Raw genomic sequence first — 17,534 nt, 5'->3', positions numbered from 1 at the left:
GTTATTTGCATAGTGCTTGTTTCCAAACTTTGTTCCAAACGTTATTCGCATTATTCTCAACGTTAAACTTCATGTAACACAGTCAATTCATTGCCCTTCGCAAGGTGCAAAGCTGATCCACAACCATATCAAGGAGGCACTCAGTCACTGTGCTGATTGGGTGGGTTGCCTGGTGTAACAGGTGGGTTGAGATCCATAACTGCGCTGTCCTCAATCTGAACCCTTCACAATGCAAACAAACGTCAATGTATTTGTTTCAAAGTTGAAGAGGCTGAATACAGAGGGGTGATCTTGATCAGATCAACAGACAGAGGGACAAAAAATCACACTGCCCACTTTTAGTCCGAGAAGTTGATGAATGGTTCCTGGTGATTTTACTTCAAGCTCTCCTTGAGAAAGAAAGTATTCAAAATATCCAAGTACCCAATATCTTCAGCCATTTGTTTCAAGGGATCACGTGGGCTCGGTTTATAGTTTGGCGCAGTGTCATCAATCCTTTAACCTGCTTCAAAGACTTTCACCAAGTGTTGCAGATGTATTGCAGAAAGCAGGACGCATCACAGCTTGGCATTGCAACTGCTCTGCCCAAGACCGCAAGAAATTTCAGAGAGTTGTGAATGCAGCCCAGTCCATCACACAAATCAGCCTCCCACCACCCCCATTAACTCCATCAACACCACACTGCCTTGGAAAAGGGCAACACAATCAAGGACCATGCAGCGTAGTCACTCTCCTCAGGGCCGTTTTTACAGCATTATGGGCCCCCGGGCAAAGCAGTGTACTGGGGCCCCTACCATTACTCTCCCCCACCCCCCTTTCCCTACCAGCCCCCCCCCTGTCGTGCCGGCGAAAAGCACTTACCGAAAAGCACTTAGCGATGGACTTAGGGTGCTACATTGTTGCAAAAAGCACTTACAGATCGCTGTGAGAAGCACTTAGTGACCGAAAATGTTGCGAAAAAAGCACTTATTGAACCTACATTTTTAAAGTAGTATTTATTTATTGCAAGTCATTTAACATACACAGATCAGCATGGGGCCCCTATGCTCGTGGGCCCCCGGGCAAGTGCCCATCAGGCCCATGCGTTAAGACGGCCCTGACTCTCCTCCTCCCTCCCATCAGACAGAAGATACAAATGATTAAAAGCATATACCACCAGATTTCTATTGTTATCAGACTCTTGAATGGACCTCTCATAAGCTCAGGTTGAATTCCCAGTCTTCAAATATACCACATTATGGCCCTTGCACTTCTTAATCCGCATTTTCTCTATTGCCGTTACACTTTATTGTTTTTATTTTCTCTGTTGCACTGCCTGATGTATTCATGTATGAATTGACAGGATAGCAGGCAAAACAAAGTGTGACACTGTATTTCGGAACGTGGGACAATAACAAACCAATAACCGTGTTATGCCATAGGGTCCAACAAAGTTCTTTGGAGCTCTTGAGAGGGGAATTGAGGAGGATATTTAAGAAGATGAGGTGGGAGGGGTGGAGTCATGTAAGATGATTGTATCCCATTGTATTTGTGCATACATGTGCCTGAGCAATATATGTGTGTGTATGTGTGTGTGCGCATATGTATGTGTGTATAAGTAGTTATGTGAGTGTGTGTCTGTGTGCACTATGTGTATGCGGTGCACTAAGTGTGTACATGTGCCCGTTGTGTGTGCATGTGTGTTACAGTGGGCAGCCGGTATATTCGATGGATCTGGAGGGGATTCTGAAGTCTATTCAATCATGACAGTGGCTCCAACTTTCCCTTTGGTAAAATCCGGGGCCCAGACCAAGAGTTTCCATCGGTCTCCCTGGCTGGAGGTGGGAAAACACCTGAAGAATCAAGGTCTGGCTAAAACCAGAGCCTGAGAACTTATCTGGCTTCTGACGAAATCTGAACCTGACCCGGCTTAAAACCAGGCGTCCATGAGGTGCTGTGGACCATCAACAGCAGCCGATAGTTGAGGAATAATCTCAGGGCCCAGAGAAGGTATGAAGAATGTTTACTGGGAAGCTACAAGAAATGTGGATGTTTAGCTATCTGGAGACTGGAAACATGGAAAAGATGGGATTATTCCTTATAATGAAAGTTGAGGGTGATTTAATAGAATTTCTCAAATTCATGAAGGGGTTTGAGAGAATAAGTTATCAATTCTAAGTGATAAACTATTTCTGCTTGCATTATGACGGGTAACCAGAAAGCTGGACACATGAGATAATACCTCAAGGAGCACTGATAGAGAACAGGAGGAAATTCCCAGCACTCTGCGGTGATCTAGAACGCAGGCCCAGAAAGTGTTTGACTCAGATTCAAAAGCAAACATCAGGAAAGATGATATTAATTTGAAAGGGTCATTTCCCAGGCCTCTGGAGAATAGCCAAATGAATGAAATGATTTGGTGAGGTCAATCAAGGAGCCAATGCAGGGATAATCAGTTGAATGGGCTCTTTCCATGTCCTGTTGATTCTGTTTTTACCATGCCGTGATAACAGTGCCACAGCAGTTAAATGTAATCTCCAGATTACAATCCTTTAATGTATACATAGGTTACGTTGAAGTATAGAAACTTAAACTTAAAGTTTTTTTTTACTGAGTGATAATGATGTAGATGCAATATGAGCTCTGATAAAAACACACACACACGCACACACACACGCACACACGCACGCACGCACGCACGCACGCACACACACACACACACACACACACACACACACACGCACACACACGCACACACGCACACGCACACACACACACACATGCACACACACAAAGTGTTGGTGTAAATGGGTCAGGAGAACATGAATAGGTGATGTTTTGGATCGAGTCTGAAGAAGGATTCCAATCCAAAATGTCACATATCCATGTTCTCCAGAGAAGCTGCCTGACCCACTGAGTTACTCCAGCACTTTGTGTCCCTTTTTTGTAAACCAGCATCTGCAGTTCCTTTCATCTACATGATCTCTGTTAAACCTTGGTGGCCTTGTAGCCTTGGGCCTGATGAGATTACCTGCCCCATTACATGGTTTTGCAAACAGCTCCAACCCATGTTTTGGGCGACATATCTATCAATATGATTACAGATGATTGACGGCCTCCTCAATATCGGGTCATCTCAGTTTGGGGAAGAAAACCAATCATAGTTAATGCCTGCCTTGAGGCACACATATACAAACTATTTGAAGCATTTTCAAATGTTCGCTTTACAGCAATAAAAACCCTGGCCGTCAGCCAGGTGAGCGCAGATACTTAGCAACTCCCTATCTGGGCAAGCGAGGTGAGTTTGAAATCATTTTCTTTTATACCTATTGTTTTTTTGACGTATTTTGTATAAACTGTGCATGTCATTGGCATCTGTTAGATTTTGTTTCATTCTGTGTTAATCATTCTCTTTTCATTCTTTAGCGTTAATCCTCCTAATTTTAATATCAGTGTTTAATTGAAATTGTTCTCATTGTTAATTCCTTTACTCTGACACTTCTCAGGCCAACACATGTTGTACGATAGTCAGATTGGGCAGGGGATGCTCAGTGACAAAGACTAGGGTTAGTTTGGGAGGTGGTAGGTTTTTCAGCCGTTTGCACCAGTTTCTGTGCACTGCCAGCGTGTGAACTCATCGTTCCCAATACCATCCTGAATGCTCCTTCTATATTTTGAGCCATCCTTGGCCAAGAATTCCCAGGAGTGAGTGGGGATGGTACATTTTCTCAAGATGACTCTGAGATAACTTTGAATCTGTTCCCCTGTTCACCTAGCATCTCTTGCAGAAGTCGGAAAGAGTGTCCGTGTCTGCACTGGGAGTCGGGTGTCAGACATGTAAACAATGTGATCTTCTCATCAGAGCCCAACTGAATGTAATTGTGGCCTCAATGTCGGCGATGTTAGCTGGGAGAGTTCACTGACAATAGTCGCTTATCCTGCCAGTGGATTTGGAGGATCTTGTGAAGGCAGCAATCATGGACCCTCTTCTGTGTCTCGAGGTGCCTTGGTTGTCCATGTCACAGCAACGTATAGGAGGGCAGGCCCTAGTAGACCATATATTTGGTGTTGGGACTGAGGTCTTGATCACCAAGCACTCCTTCCTTCAGAGAGCTAAAGGCTGTGTTGGTGCAATATCCGTTGAATGCAATAATCCATTTCATTAACAATGTCAGTCCGCGTTGAAAGATGGCTCCCCGGGATGTGGGGAACAGTCTCTCTTTCTCACCCCAGCTTCACGACTGCAGTACCAGTTGCATCCAATTCCCAGGAGAACTGGCCATGATCAAAGGATTGACGAGGAATCACTATGGGGAGGTGAAAATCATTTGAGCTATTATTGTGCAATATCTTTGGATTAAATAAAAATTATAAAATAAATGTTTAGAGTGCTTCTGCTGATATTGCAGAGCTGCTAATGTGATGGTGTAAGGGTATGGGCTGTACACAGTGTAAGGGTATGGGCTGTACACAGTGTAAGGGTATGGGCTGTACACAGTGTAAGGGTATGGGCTGTACACAGTGTAAGGGTATGGGCTGTACACAGTGTAAGGGTATGGGCTGTACACAGTGTAAGGGTATGGGCTGTACACAGTGTAAGGGTATGGGCTGTACACAGTGTAAGGGTATGGGCTGTACACAGTGTAAGGGTATGGGCTGTACACAGTGTAAGGCTGTGGACCATCACTTGGTAAAACAAATCAAAGTTTGAGTTTCTATCCTTCAATCTAGCGATTATATTTAGGTGGTGTAGTGGTAGTACCATAGGATGGTGCAAAGAGAAAGAACCAAGAGGGCATGGAGCGCAACTGATGGAGACACTGCAACAGTGCAAAACAACAGTTGTACTCTTTTGGTATGCCTGTGTCCACTTTAACCTTTCATTTCAGAGCCATCACCAGGCGTTATTTGGTCAGGCGTCCGATACTTCAGGATGAGGCTTTACCTGCTCGTAGCCTATGTTCTGATGGCTGTATCTGCTTCCACAACCACCCCGAGCCCGAATGAAGAATGGGAAGCCTGGAAGACCATGTACGGGAAGACGTACAGTAGTAAGGTAAGAGATGGGGAAAAAATTCCAGCGGGAAAGATCCAACCAGAAGATTTCCAATAATGCAGCACTTCACTTCACAGTGATGTGGCCCACCTATTGTTGCACTTGCATTGCCAGAACTTGCATTTATATAGCACCTTGCAGGCCCCAGGATATTCCTATGCACTCTACAAATGCTCTGGTATTTTATTTAATTTAATTCTTCACATGTTTAAGTTATAATGTTTTATTTTTGATTGTCTACTGTATATCGCGTTGTTACTTGCGAGCAAAGCACCAAGGCAAATTCCTTGTATGTATACATACTTGACTGATAAGATTTATTCAATTCAATTTAATTCAATTATTCAAATTAAAAACTCTTACCCTTGTAGAGCTAAGGGAAGCCATATTCCCCCAGGTCTGAAGAATGATACCCTGATGAAGAAGAACATTGAAAATGCTTTTGGTTCCCAATGTGCATATCTCAGGTAGCTAACAAGGACAGCAGTAGTTGAATTTGCTAGAGCCAATAACTTTAGTTTATCCAAAGGCTTCCCATCCATCTGGCCATGAGAGTTTATTATGTGTGTGGGATGTCTCAGGATTTGTCCGGTCTCAACCATTCCTCAGTGCCTCTGAGGTGAAGTTTCAGGTCCCAATCATTACCGAGAGCACACACTCCAGAGAGTTGCACCCCAGCAGGTCTGTGTTGTCGTAGCTGTTCATTAAGTTTCAAACCAAGACCACATTTGTCATCTCAGGAGCATATAAACATCCCATATAAGGGGGCTCTCCTTTGCTAATGTTTATCCTCCAACCAATACTCTTAAAACAGTCTTGTAACACTCTGAAGAAGGGTCTCGACCCGAAAGGCCACCCATTCCTTCTCTCCAGAGATGCTGCCTATCCCACTGAGCTATGCCAGCTACTTGTGTCAATCTTGTCATTGGGTTGGGAGCTGTTGGTTGGACATCCCTTTGGGCAAGTTGGCCACAGGCTTCCCAACAGTACAGCAACATTGAAAAGAACTTCATTGACACTTGGGGGCATTTTACGGACACAATCAAAATATGAAAATATTTACCTTCCTTTGCATGCACCTGCCATTCATTGTGCAAACTTCCTCCAGTAATTTATCACTGTTCTGTGTTCAGAAAATAGAGTCTCTCAGGCAAGAAATATGGCTCAACAACCTGAAGAAAATCAAGAACCACAATAACGAGCAAGAAAATTCAACTTTCACAATGGTCATGAATAGTTTTGGTGATTTGGTGAGTGAAATATAATCAATTTCTTGGTTATGGTACGGGGCTAACGATTGAGGGATTGTAAGTTAAACTCTACTGTGACTAATTAATTAAACAGGATTTCATGAAAATTGGTCATTGAACAATTAGCCTCGAAATGTACAAAATCACCAGGTACTGATTTTTAAAGAAGAAACTTGATGGTACAATCCTGGTTTGGTCTACATATTAATCAATTAGATTATATTGTTGCTTCTTAATGTTTTCAGAGCAATTAATGGTGGGTGGTGAATGCAGGGCACTGTTCAGGTCCTGACAAATAATATTTTTGTTGTAACTGAATCACAGAATCATATAGCACAGAAACATACCCTTTGGCCCATTGAGTTCATGCTGACCACCTATTTACACTAATCCCATTTTATTCTCCCCACATACCCATCATCAACTCCAACCAGATTCTCCCTCTCATGTATACACTTACAGTGGTCGATTAACCTGTCAACCTGCTCGTCTTTGGGATGTGTGAGGAACACCTGGAAGAAACCCACACGGTCACAGGAAGAACGTGCAAACTCTGCACGTACAGCACATGATTGAACCCAGGTTAATGGAACTGCATTGTACTATAGCAAGAAAGAAAACCATCAACAAAGTGTCTTTGTTTCTCTCTCTTCAGACAGAAAAGGAGTTTGCAGAATCGTCGTTAATTTATCCCAGTAAAGAGATGCCAGTGAATAATGAAACAGGAGAGGCACAAGTGAGGACAAAGTCACGGAATGCCGGTCGCCTCCCATTGAGTGTGGACTGGCGCAAGGCTGGCTACGTTACCCAACCAAAGTACCAGGTACCAACTTTACACCAACCATTGCTTCACATTCAGTGAGGGCTTGTCAGCTAACAGTGTTTGTGGCACGTCCAAGCCGCAGTCCCTGTCCTCTTGAGTAGGAGGGAACTCTCCCAATTCTCTGGGCAACACTGCACCCACAATCAAAGCCATCAGAGCACAGCAGTGGTTCAGACATCTTATTGCTGTTTGTGAGAAATCGGTATTGGTTTAATATTGTCATGTTGTACCGAAACAATGTCAACCCTTGTGTGGACAGCTTCCCTCTACATTTACATATTTCACTCGACAAGTCGGTCAGCAATTAATATTCACGTTGTTCCATTTGCTGGGTCCAATTCACGGAATTCCTGACTCAGCATAATTGTGGGAATGCCTTCATTATTCCGACATCACTGCCATCTCACATTTCTGCATTAAACTTCAAATGCCCATTTCACCAGACTGTCGATGGTCAGATACGATCTACACTCCCCTCTTCACCTCTTTTGTATCATCCACAACTTTAAAAAGTGTAGTTTGCACCTTCAAGGCTTGTTCATTAACATAGATTAAAACAAAGGTCCAAACACTGATCCATGGAGAACACTCTTATTCACTTTCCTCCAGTTCAAACAACAACCATTCATCATGACCCTCTGTTGTCTGTTAATGAGGCAACTTCACACCCATGCTATGAGGAACGGATAGAGTAGACAGTCGGAACCTTTTTTCCAGGGTGGAAATGTCAAAGGCTAAAGTGCATAGCTTTCAGTCAGAAGGTGAAAAGTTTAGAGGAGTTGTGCGTGGTAGGTGCCTGAAATGCACTGCCAGATGCAAAATCAGTGGTGTTTTTAATAGGTTTTAAGATAGGCCCATGAATATACAGTACAGTAAATAGAGGGATATCGATCACCTGCAAGCAGAGGAGATTAGTATAACTTGGCATTATGTTCGGCATGGACCATTATGGGCTGATAGGCCTGTCCTTTACTGTGCTGTTCGATGTTCTATATTCTGTCACTACCCTTTTTATACCATGTTCCAACTTCCACTGATGGCAACTTATGCAAAGATTATGGAAGTCCATGTACACCACATCCATTGCATTACCTTCATCAGTTCTATCTGTTACTACATTAAAAAATCATCCAATTTGCTCACAGGAATTTTCCCTGAAAAAATACTTGCAGATTCACCTTAATTATTCAAAAAAATTTTTGGTTGACCCACGTGGATTAAATGTTCCCAAAGCTCTTCCAGGACAAGATTATAATCACTGACCTGTAGTTGCCAGCTGATTTGTATTCTAATTGTTTAATACAAGAGAGTAACCTTCCCTAATGTCCAGTCCTCTGGCACCTACCCTGAGTCAATAGACAATAGACAATAGACAATAGACAATAAACAATAGACAATAGGTGCAGGAGTAGGCCATTCAGCCCTTCGAGCCAGCACCGCCATTCAATGCGATCATGGCTGATCACTCTCAATCAGTACCCCGTTCCTGCCTTCTCCCCATACCCCCTCACTCCGCTATCCTTAAGAGCTCTATCCAGCTCTCTCTTGAAAGCATCCAACGAACTGGCCTCCACTGCCTTCTGAGGCAGAGAATTCCACACCTTCACCACTCTCTGACTGAAAAAGTTATTCCTCATCTCCGTTCTAAATGGCCTACCCCTTATTCTTAAACTGTGGCCCTTTGTTCTGGACTCCCCCAACATTGGGAACATGTTTCCTGCCTCTAATGTGTCCAATCCCCTAATTATCTTATATGTTTCAATAAGATCCTCCCTCATCCTTCTAAATTCCAGTGTATACAAGCCTAATTGCTCCAGCCTTTCAACATACGACAGTCCCGCCATTCTGGGAATCAACCTAGTGAACCTACGCTGCACGCCCTCAATCGAAGTTCACATTGTATCTATTCTTCTCTTGTCAACCTAACCTCTTCTTCCTCATGTGTAGAAAGGAAGTGCAGGTGCTGGTGTACACCGAAGATAGACACAAAATGCTGGATTAACTCAGCGGGACAGACAGCATCTCTGGATGGATCTCTGGATCTCTGACTGACTCTGAAGAAGAGTCACGACCCGAAACGTGACCCATTCTTTCTATCCAGAGATGCTGCCTGTCCCTCTTCTTCCTCATTTTGGCTTGTGATGGATGTGCCGTGTGAAAATGTCCAACAGGGCTTCCAGCTATCAGTTCTCTTGAAGCTTGTGACTCCCCGCTGTGTGACAGCCTTTCAGAAGTACTCCACAGCTACAGTGTTCACTTCTTCCCCACCAGGGTCGATGTGGCAGCTGCTGGGCCTTTACTGCGACCGGTGTGCTGGAGGGCCAGCTCTTTAAGAAGACACGCAAGCTGATCAGTTTGAGTGAGCAGAACCTGGTTGACTGTACAAGGCATTACGGATCCTCCGGATGCAATGGCGGCTGGCCTTTGAGTGCCTTTAAATACATCAAGAAGAGTGGAATCGAAGCTTCATCAACCTACCCCTACACAGGCAAAGTATGTCTGCATTCCCAATTCATACATTGGCATTCACTGCATAAAGGGGCTACTACTGTGCTGCGTGTCTATACCAACAACTCGTTTAAAATACAGGTAGTTCTGATACAACGCTATAGTTACATTCTCAAGAAACCTTGTGTTAGAGGAAACTGTGTTATCAAAACAATTAGAGGATAAGAGGTTAGATGTAGAGAGTTTTAGACTCACAATAACAAGGTTATTTCTTCCACGGGATTTTCAGTCTTTTTAATAGCTATAAGTTTATTCTTGTTGTTGCAAGCTAAAAATATTCAATGTTGAACAAGTGTCGTTGAGAGCAATTGCTTGTCAATTTCTATGACTGCCTGTGTTATAGAGTCATGGAAGCAGGCCCTTCTGCCCAACTTGCCCATGCTGACCAAGATGCCCCATCTACACTAGTCCCACTTTCCAGCGTTTGGCCATACCCTTCTAAACCTTTCCTTTGTTCTCTAGAGACAATTGTGGCTTATTACTGCAGAGAGGTTACATAATAATAATAATAATAATAAGCATTTATTTTATATAGCGCCTTTCCAGAAGCTCAAAGCGCTTTACATAAACAATCATAACATAAAAACAAACAGACAAACTATCCTTGTCGTCGTCATCCTCCCCCCCCCCCCCCCCCCCCCCCCCCCACCCCACCCCCCAAGACAGTTTTTGTTTGACTTGTCAATTTCTGAAATAACTTTTAAGTGGTTCTGTCGTTCCCAATAGAAATTGTATTACAACCAATTCGGCTTGCGAATACAAAATATATTCCTAATTTATCGATCACATTATGTTCAATTTCACGATTACGAAAACATACATTGTAGCAGAACTACCTGTAGATTCAGATGTTGATGATGTGTTTAACAAGTCCTGGGAATGAACAGTGTTCAATCTTTTATCTGCTATGCATTGTATTATACGTCCCACTGGAATAAATATATAATCGATTAAACGTGCAAACGTTAACTGCTTACATATTTAAGGAAGCTGATCAGATCTATGTGCAGACCTACGTGATACGGACAATAACTTGCAGGGAGGAATATGGCAGGCATGGCAAGATACCAACTACTTGCTTGAGTGGGATGAGTATCATTTTGGGTCATGCCAGAGCTAGGGTTGCTACTCTTTTGCTGGGGGTGGGGTGCGATACTTAACGGGACTCCCTCTATCAGCTCAGGGATTAAACCTGCTAAGCAGCCACCTGCGTGGAAGCAGAGGGAATTGACATCATTTCTGGGAGAAGGTTGAGGGTATTACAGGGATCCAGCGTCAATCTACTCCTCACGGCCACTGCAAAATAGGTGGCAATTTCTCCTCCAATTGTCATCCCTCCACCCAACAGTACCGAAGCAGATTGTCATTGTTGTCTGTGGGAGCTTGCTGTCTCCAACTGGCTGCTGTGTTTTCCACATCACAGCAGACCAGTTCTTCAAAAGTTAACCCAGTGGGTGTAAATAAGAGATCACATAGTGCAGTGAGAGTCCCAAGAGCTGCTGATAGGGGAGTTCAGTCTTTGGTTGAGTTTCATACCCTCAAGATAGTACCTCCAACACTCCAGGATGTGGAATTTGCCGGCATGGCGCTCAAGACCCCATAACAGTGTACAAGTGTACCTCTGAGCTGCACCCAACACTAATCTCAAGGGCTGGTCATTCGATGTCGGTAAATTCCCACCTGTCTCTCTTTCACACAGGCCAAGTCATCTTGCAAATTCTCAAAGTCAAAGAGTGTGACTTCCATCAAGGAATACAAGGTCCTTCCCTCTGGTGATGAAGAGGTGCTGACCAGAGCAGTGGCTGAGGTTGGGCCCATATCAGTGTTGATTGATGCAGAATTGAAATCCTGGCAGTTTTACAACGCAGGTGAGGAGGAGCGCTCAACTCAAGCCTTCACTGTGCAAAGCCCCAGTAGGGTTTGTAGCATGTTATGCTGTGGCAGCGGTGGGGAGAATACTTGACCAAATGGCCTTTCTATGATCTCGTCAGGGAAGCATTGGCTGATACAGGCGGTGGAGCCCTTGGTTCCTTCCAGCCACAAGGCAGAACGAGTGACCCCCAATAGCAGCGAGCTGTTAACCAGGTGACGGCAGTCAGCCCAGCACTCTCCAATCAGCAACACCAAAGACCACAGAAGAGCAGCAGACATTACACAAGGGAAGGCACAAAGTACTGGAGTAACTCAGCGAGTCGGGCAGCATCTCTGGAGAACATGGATAGGTGATGTTTCAGATCGTTTGTAGTGGGGAGGGGGGTGAAAGAAAGCTGGAAGAAAGGAGGGGGGGGAGTGGTTGAGGCAGGCAAAAGCCTGGCAAGTAAGAGGTGGATATAGGTGAAGGGGAGGGGGTTGATAGGTAGATGGTGGGACAAAGACTTGAAATGAAGAGAGAAAAATGGTGAGATAAGGTGAGAATTGTGAAGCGAGAGGAAGGAATATAGGTGGAAGGAGAGGGGGAGGGGGCAGGGGAAGGGAGAAAATGGGTGTGAATCCAGGTGGAGCACATGGAAGAGAGGAGGGAGGGAAGGGAAGGTTTTTTTTTAGGTTAGTTACCTAAAATTGGAAAAAATAATGTTCAGGCCATGAAATAGTGAGGTGCTATTCCTCCAGTTTGCGTGTGGCCTCGCTCTGACTTGGCTCAGGCAAAGGAGGGGGCCCAGGACAGATAGGTCAGTATGGGGATGGGAAGGGGAGTTGAAATGGTTACTAACTGGGGATTCCATGGGTAAATCCCAGGAATGTGATCACAAACCTCCAGACATGGTGTCGCAGCTGTAGAGTTGCTGCCTTACAGCACTTGCAGCACCGGAGACCCAGGTTTGACTGCGGGCGCTGTCTGTACAGAATTTGTACGTTCTCCCCGTGACCGCACGGGTTTTCTCCGAGATCTTCAGTTTCCTCCCACACTCCAAAGATGCACAGGTTTGTAGGTTAATTGGCTTAATTGGTATAAATGTAAAATTGTCCCTAGTGCGTGTATTGTTAATGTGCGTGTATCGCTGGTCGGTGCGGACTCGGTGGGCCGAAGGGCCTGTTTCCGCTCTGTATCTCTAAACTAAACTAAACTAAACAGTTGTGTGGCAAACAGCTGTTGAATGTAAGCAAGGCAGGCGTGACAGTGCAAGGAATGTTTGGGAATGTAAAGTAAGATAGATATCAGATGACAACGGATCCACTTTCCTGATGTTCATTTCCATTCTCATCTTTTAGAATCCCTCTTGTATTCTGAGGAGCAGAAGGGGAGGTTTTGCCCAGGTTCCCACACACGTTGATCTCTGACTTGGATTCTAGCTATGTAATGCGGCACTCTGTCTCCCTCTCTGATTCTACTTCCTCTTCCAGTTTGTGTCGGAAAGAACTGCAGGTGCTGGTTTAAATCGATGGTAGACACAAAATGCTGGAGTAACTCAGCGGGCCAGGCAGTATCTCTGGAGAGAAGGAATGGGTGACGTTTCGGGTCGAGACTCTTCTACCAGTTTGGTATTTTTGGAAATCAGATTAATTTGTACCCAATTCACTTGCAATTTGATCGTAGCACCAAGCCCAGAGGAAATGGCTCCCCATTGCCCCACCGGGACAATGGTACCAAGTGTGTAACATGTTTTACGATGAAAACCTTCCTCCATTCAGCCTTAGCAAGCAACAAACTGCCCAAGGAGGCAAAGGGGTAGTTGACTTTTCAGGTCGAGACTAAATGAGGACTAAAGGTGTAAAAGGGGGATAACTATTACAAAGGTGGCAGGGTGGAGGGTGAGGCAGGAGCTGGCGGGCAATAGGTGGAACCAGGTGTGGAAGGGTTGATGGGCAGGTGAAGTCAGGTGGGGAAGGGAAGGGTGGAGATAGTGACAGCTGGGAGGGGATCAACCCATCCTCAACTGGATCCACATGTCACATGTCAGCTCCTGTCTCACCCCTCCCATTTCAGCCCTATATACTGACCATCTCCCCTCTGCACCCTCAGTCTTGATGCATGCTCTCGACCCAAAACGTTGACCATGCCTTTGGTTCCACGGATGCTGCCTGACCACCTGAGTTCTTTCAGCAGTTTTGGTTTGGTTTGAAGAGGTCCCAGTTTCAGCAGTTCCTTGTGTCTCCATCCATCCTGAATTTCCTTTTCATTGGTTTGAACCAGCTGTTGTGGTTTAAAATTAGCTCTTGCTCTTTGCAAGAGTTTTTCAAGACAGACAAATGATTTTTTAAATTCAGTGTAAGTAACTCAATCAACCTTTGGGACAAAAAAGTAGCATGATCTGATCTTCAGAAGCAAAAGAATAGGAAGCTGGGAATAGGAGATGGCTATTCTGTCCATTGCTGCTGCCCCACTATTCATGATCTCCTGTATCTTAACTTCCCACTTTGATCCCATAACCCTTATTATAATTGCTAAACTTTTAAAGCTTTTAACTGACATCCACCCACCATCTCCATCGTGTACCTACCAACCCCCTTCATCCCACATCTGCCCAATACCTCCATCACACTTACATCCCTCCTCACCCCCCACCACCATCCCAATTCTGATGAATGGTCTTCAATCTACACTTTTTCTCCTTCTACAGATGCTGCCTGACTTGCTAACTGGTGCCAATTTTTTTTTCTAAACACTTGAAAGACCAAGCCAGATTACCTCTTCATCTGAATTTACAACATTACAAGGCTTTGAAGGCGGATGTTCATGTTTGCTTCCTTCTAACAATATGTTTCATTTGTAGGTGTACATTTCGATAGTAATTGCAGATCTAACACCTTTAGCCATGCTGTCCTGGTAGTGGGCTATGGTTCTACAAATGGAACAGATTACTACATTGTTAAAAACAGGTACGTTAAAAGCCCAGTAAAATCAAGTAGCTCTTTGGAGATTTCTTTGGCAATGCAGAGGGATATTCTCAGGGGCAGAACAAGAACATTCTTAGGCAAAAACTATTTGGAAATTATCAAAGAAAGCACAAATAGTAATCCCTGTAAAGTGTCTTTGAGTGTTTGAAAAGCGCTATATAAATGTAATGCATTATTATTATTATTATTATTAAGTCTATGAGGAGATTCTCTCTATTGTCCAAGTCAATAATTATCTCTTCAACCATCATTACTAAAATGCACAATAAGCTACATGCAGCACTGTGGGAGGACATTAGTGCTGAATGAAAGTGAGCACATAAAGCAGAAGAGATACTCGAAAATAAATTGACATCCAGTTCTTCCGTGCCCATCCCAGCAATCAGGAGGAGAAATTATGAAGTTGTTCACTGCCTATAGTAGCAATCATCTCTAGCTATTGCTGTACAGCAGGTGCAGAGAGGAGGTGACCAAGTACCAGTTATGAAGAGCGTGTACAAAAGTTACTTGCTCCTCACAAGTATTGCTCCTCCAAGTAAGTGTTTCTCCCAATCTTCACCTTCGATTTCAAAATGATTTAGAAAAAAAAAAACAATCTTAATTTCATTCCAATGAATCATGACAAACTGATTCTCTCATCTCCTGGGCAATCCTTTCAGGCAGTCTGAAGTTATGTCACATTGTGATCGAGTGCTGTTCAGATAGTGAGGCAGTCAAAACTCAAGGATGGAATTATCTCATTAACATGGGCAAACCTCCAGAACATTTACTCTCAACCTTAGAGATCCGTTCACTCCTATCATCACACATATTAAAAGTTAAGGGAAGAACAGAAGAGACATTATCAGATGCATATAATCATCCATATTGAGGAGGGAGGATAAGGGGTGTTGAAGGGGATGGAGTGGGGGGAGGGGAGGGGGGAGTGGAGGGAGGGGGGAGGAGGAAGGAGAGGGTGCTGCACCAATGCAGGAGAGGTTTGGGCCCAACGGGTTCACTTGGTCTAGTATAGTATGTATATTCGAAGATAGACACAAAATGCTGGAGTAACTTAGCGGGACAAGCAGCATCTCTGGAGAGAAGGAATGGGTGACGTTTTGGGTCGAGACCCTTCTTCAGGCTGATGTACATCAGTACATCGGACTGATGTACATGAGATGTACTTCAGACAGACATCACAGAGTATCTACATTCTGTTAACTCTCCCCCATCTCCACACCTCTGCCCAACTGAATCTGAACCATGTTTTCCCACTTTTCAAGAAAGGAGGGAGAGAGAAAACGGGAAATTATAGACCAGTTAGTCTGACATCAGTGGTGGGGAAGATGCTGGAGTCATTTATAAAAGACGAAATTGCGGAGCATTTGGATAGCAGTAACAGGATCGTTCCGAGTCAGCATGGATTTACGAAGGGGAAATCGTGCTTGACTAATCTACTGGAATTTTTTGAGGATGTAGCTAGGAAAATTGACAGGGGAGAGCCGGTGGATGTGGTGTACCTCGACTTTCAGAAAGCCTTCGACAAGGTCCCACATAGGAGATTGGTGGGCAAAATTAGAGCACATGGTATTGGAGGTAGGGTACTGACATGGATAGAAAGTTGGTTGACAGACAGAAAACAAAGAGTGGGGATAAATGGGTCCCTTTCAGAATGGCAGGCAGTGACTAGTGGGGTACCGCAAGGCTCGGTGTTGGGACCGCAGCTATTTACAATATACATCAATGACTTGGATGAAGGGATTAAAAGTACCATTAGCAAATTTGCCGATGATACAAAGCTAGGTGGCAGTGTGAACTGTGAGGAAGGTGCTATGAGGTTGCAGGGTGACTTGGACAGGTTGTGTGAGTGGGCGGATGCATGGCAGATGCAGTTTAATGTGGATAAGTGTGAGGTTATCCACTTTGGTGGTAAGAATAGGAAGGCAGATTATTATTTGAATGGTGTCAAGTTAGGAAAAGGGGACGTACAACGTGATCTGGGTGTCTTAGTGCATCAGTCACTGAAAGGAAGCATGCAGGTACAGCAGGCAGTGAAGAAAGCCAATGGAATGTTGGCATTCATAACAAGAGGAGTTGAGTATAGGAGCAAAGAGGTGCTTCTGCAGTTGTACAGGGCCCTAGTGAGACCGCACCTGGAGTACTGTGTGCAGTTTTGGTCTCCAAATTTGAGGAAGGATATTCTTGCTATTGAGGGCGTGCAGCGTAGGTTTACTAGGTTAATTCCCGGAATGGCGGGACTGTCATATGTTGAAAGACTGGAGCGACTAGGTTTGTATACACTGGAATTTAGAAGGATGAGAGGGGATCTTATCGAAACATATAAGATTATTAAGGGGTTGGACATGTTAGAGGCAGGAAACATGTTCCCAATGTTGGGGGAGTCCAGAACCAGGGGCCACAGTTTAAGAATAAGGGGTAGGCCATTTAGAACAGAGATGAGGAAAAGCTTTTTTAGTCAGAGAGTTGTGAATCTGTGGAATTCTCTGCCTCAGAGGGCAGTGGAGGCCAATTCTCTGAATACATTCAAGAGAGAGCGAGATAGAGCTCTTAAGGATAGTGGAGTCAGGGGGTATGGGGAGAAAGCAGGAACGGGGTATGATTGAGAATGATCAGCCATGATCACATTGAATGGCGGTGCTGGCTCGAAGGGCCGAATGGCCTACTCCTGCACCTATTGTCTATTGTCTAAGTGCTCAGCTCTGCAGTTCACCCAGCCATGAAACAGGGTCCTATTTGGGTCAATACACAGTGTCTCAGCCTCTCCCCCTTCCCTGACTACCACCCCCAGGGTCCACAGTTGCAAAGGCGCTCTCCTTTCTTTCCATTTGCTCCATCTTACTGATTATGTTCTTATTGCAGCTGGGGACAGAGCTGGGGCCAGTCCGGCTACATCCTGATGTCCCGGGGAAGGAACAACCACTGTGGAATTGCAAGCTTTGCCATGTTTGCTCTGATCTAAGTGCCCATGTTTCCGGAGATTCAAACGTAACGGCTCTGGCAACTTTTAATACAGCTTTTATTATAGATTGTGGTTGTGATTGACCTATTTTCATTGTACAAAATTGTAGCCGCTTAGTCACAA

General features: G+C 44.5%; 1 protein-coding gene across 1 annotated transcript; it reads left to right on the top strand.

Annotated features, from left to right (window-relative positions):
• Positions 1–4,912: 4,912 nt before the first annotated feature.
• Positions 4,913–17,411, top strand: LOC144607094 (cathepsin K-like). Its single transcript, XM_078423692.1, has 7 exons — positions 4,913–5,035; positions 6,169–6,285; positions 6,941–7,108; positions 9,380–9,601; positions 11,316–11,484; positions 14,329–14,434; positions 17,312–17,411. The coding sequence occupies exons 1-7, from the start codon at positions 4,913–4,915 to the stop codon at positions 17,409–17,411; spliced, it is 1,005 nt and encodes a 334-aa protein (XP_078279818.1).
• The last annotated feature ends 123 nt before the right edge of the window (positions 17,412–17,534 follow it).

The sequence above is a fragment of the Rhinoraja longicauda genome, chromosome 28, assembly GCF_053455715.1.
Source record: "Rhinoraja longicauda isolate Sanriku21f chromosome 28, sRhiLon1.1, whole genome shotgun sequence".
In the NCBI taxonomy this organism is placed as follows: Eukaryota; Metazoa; Chordata; class Chondrichthyes; order Rajiformes; family Arhynchobatidae; genus Rhinoraja; species Rhinoraja longicauda.
This window is presented reverse-complemented; position numbering and strand designations above follow the sequence as displayed.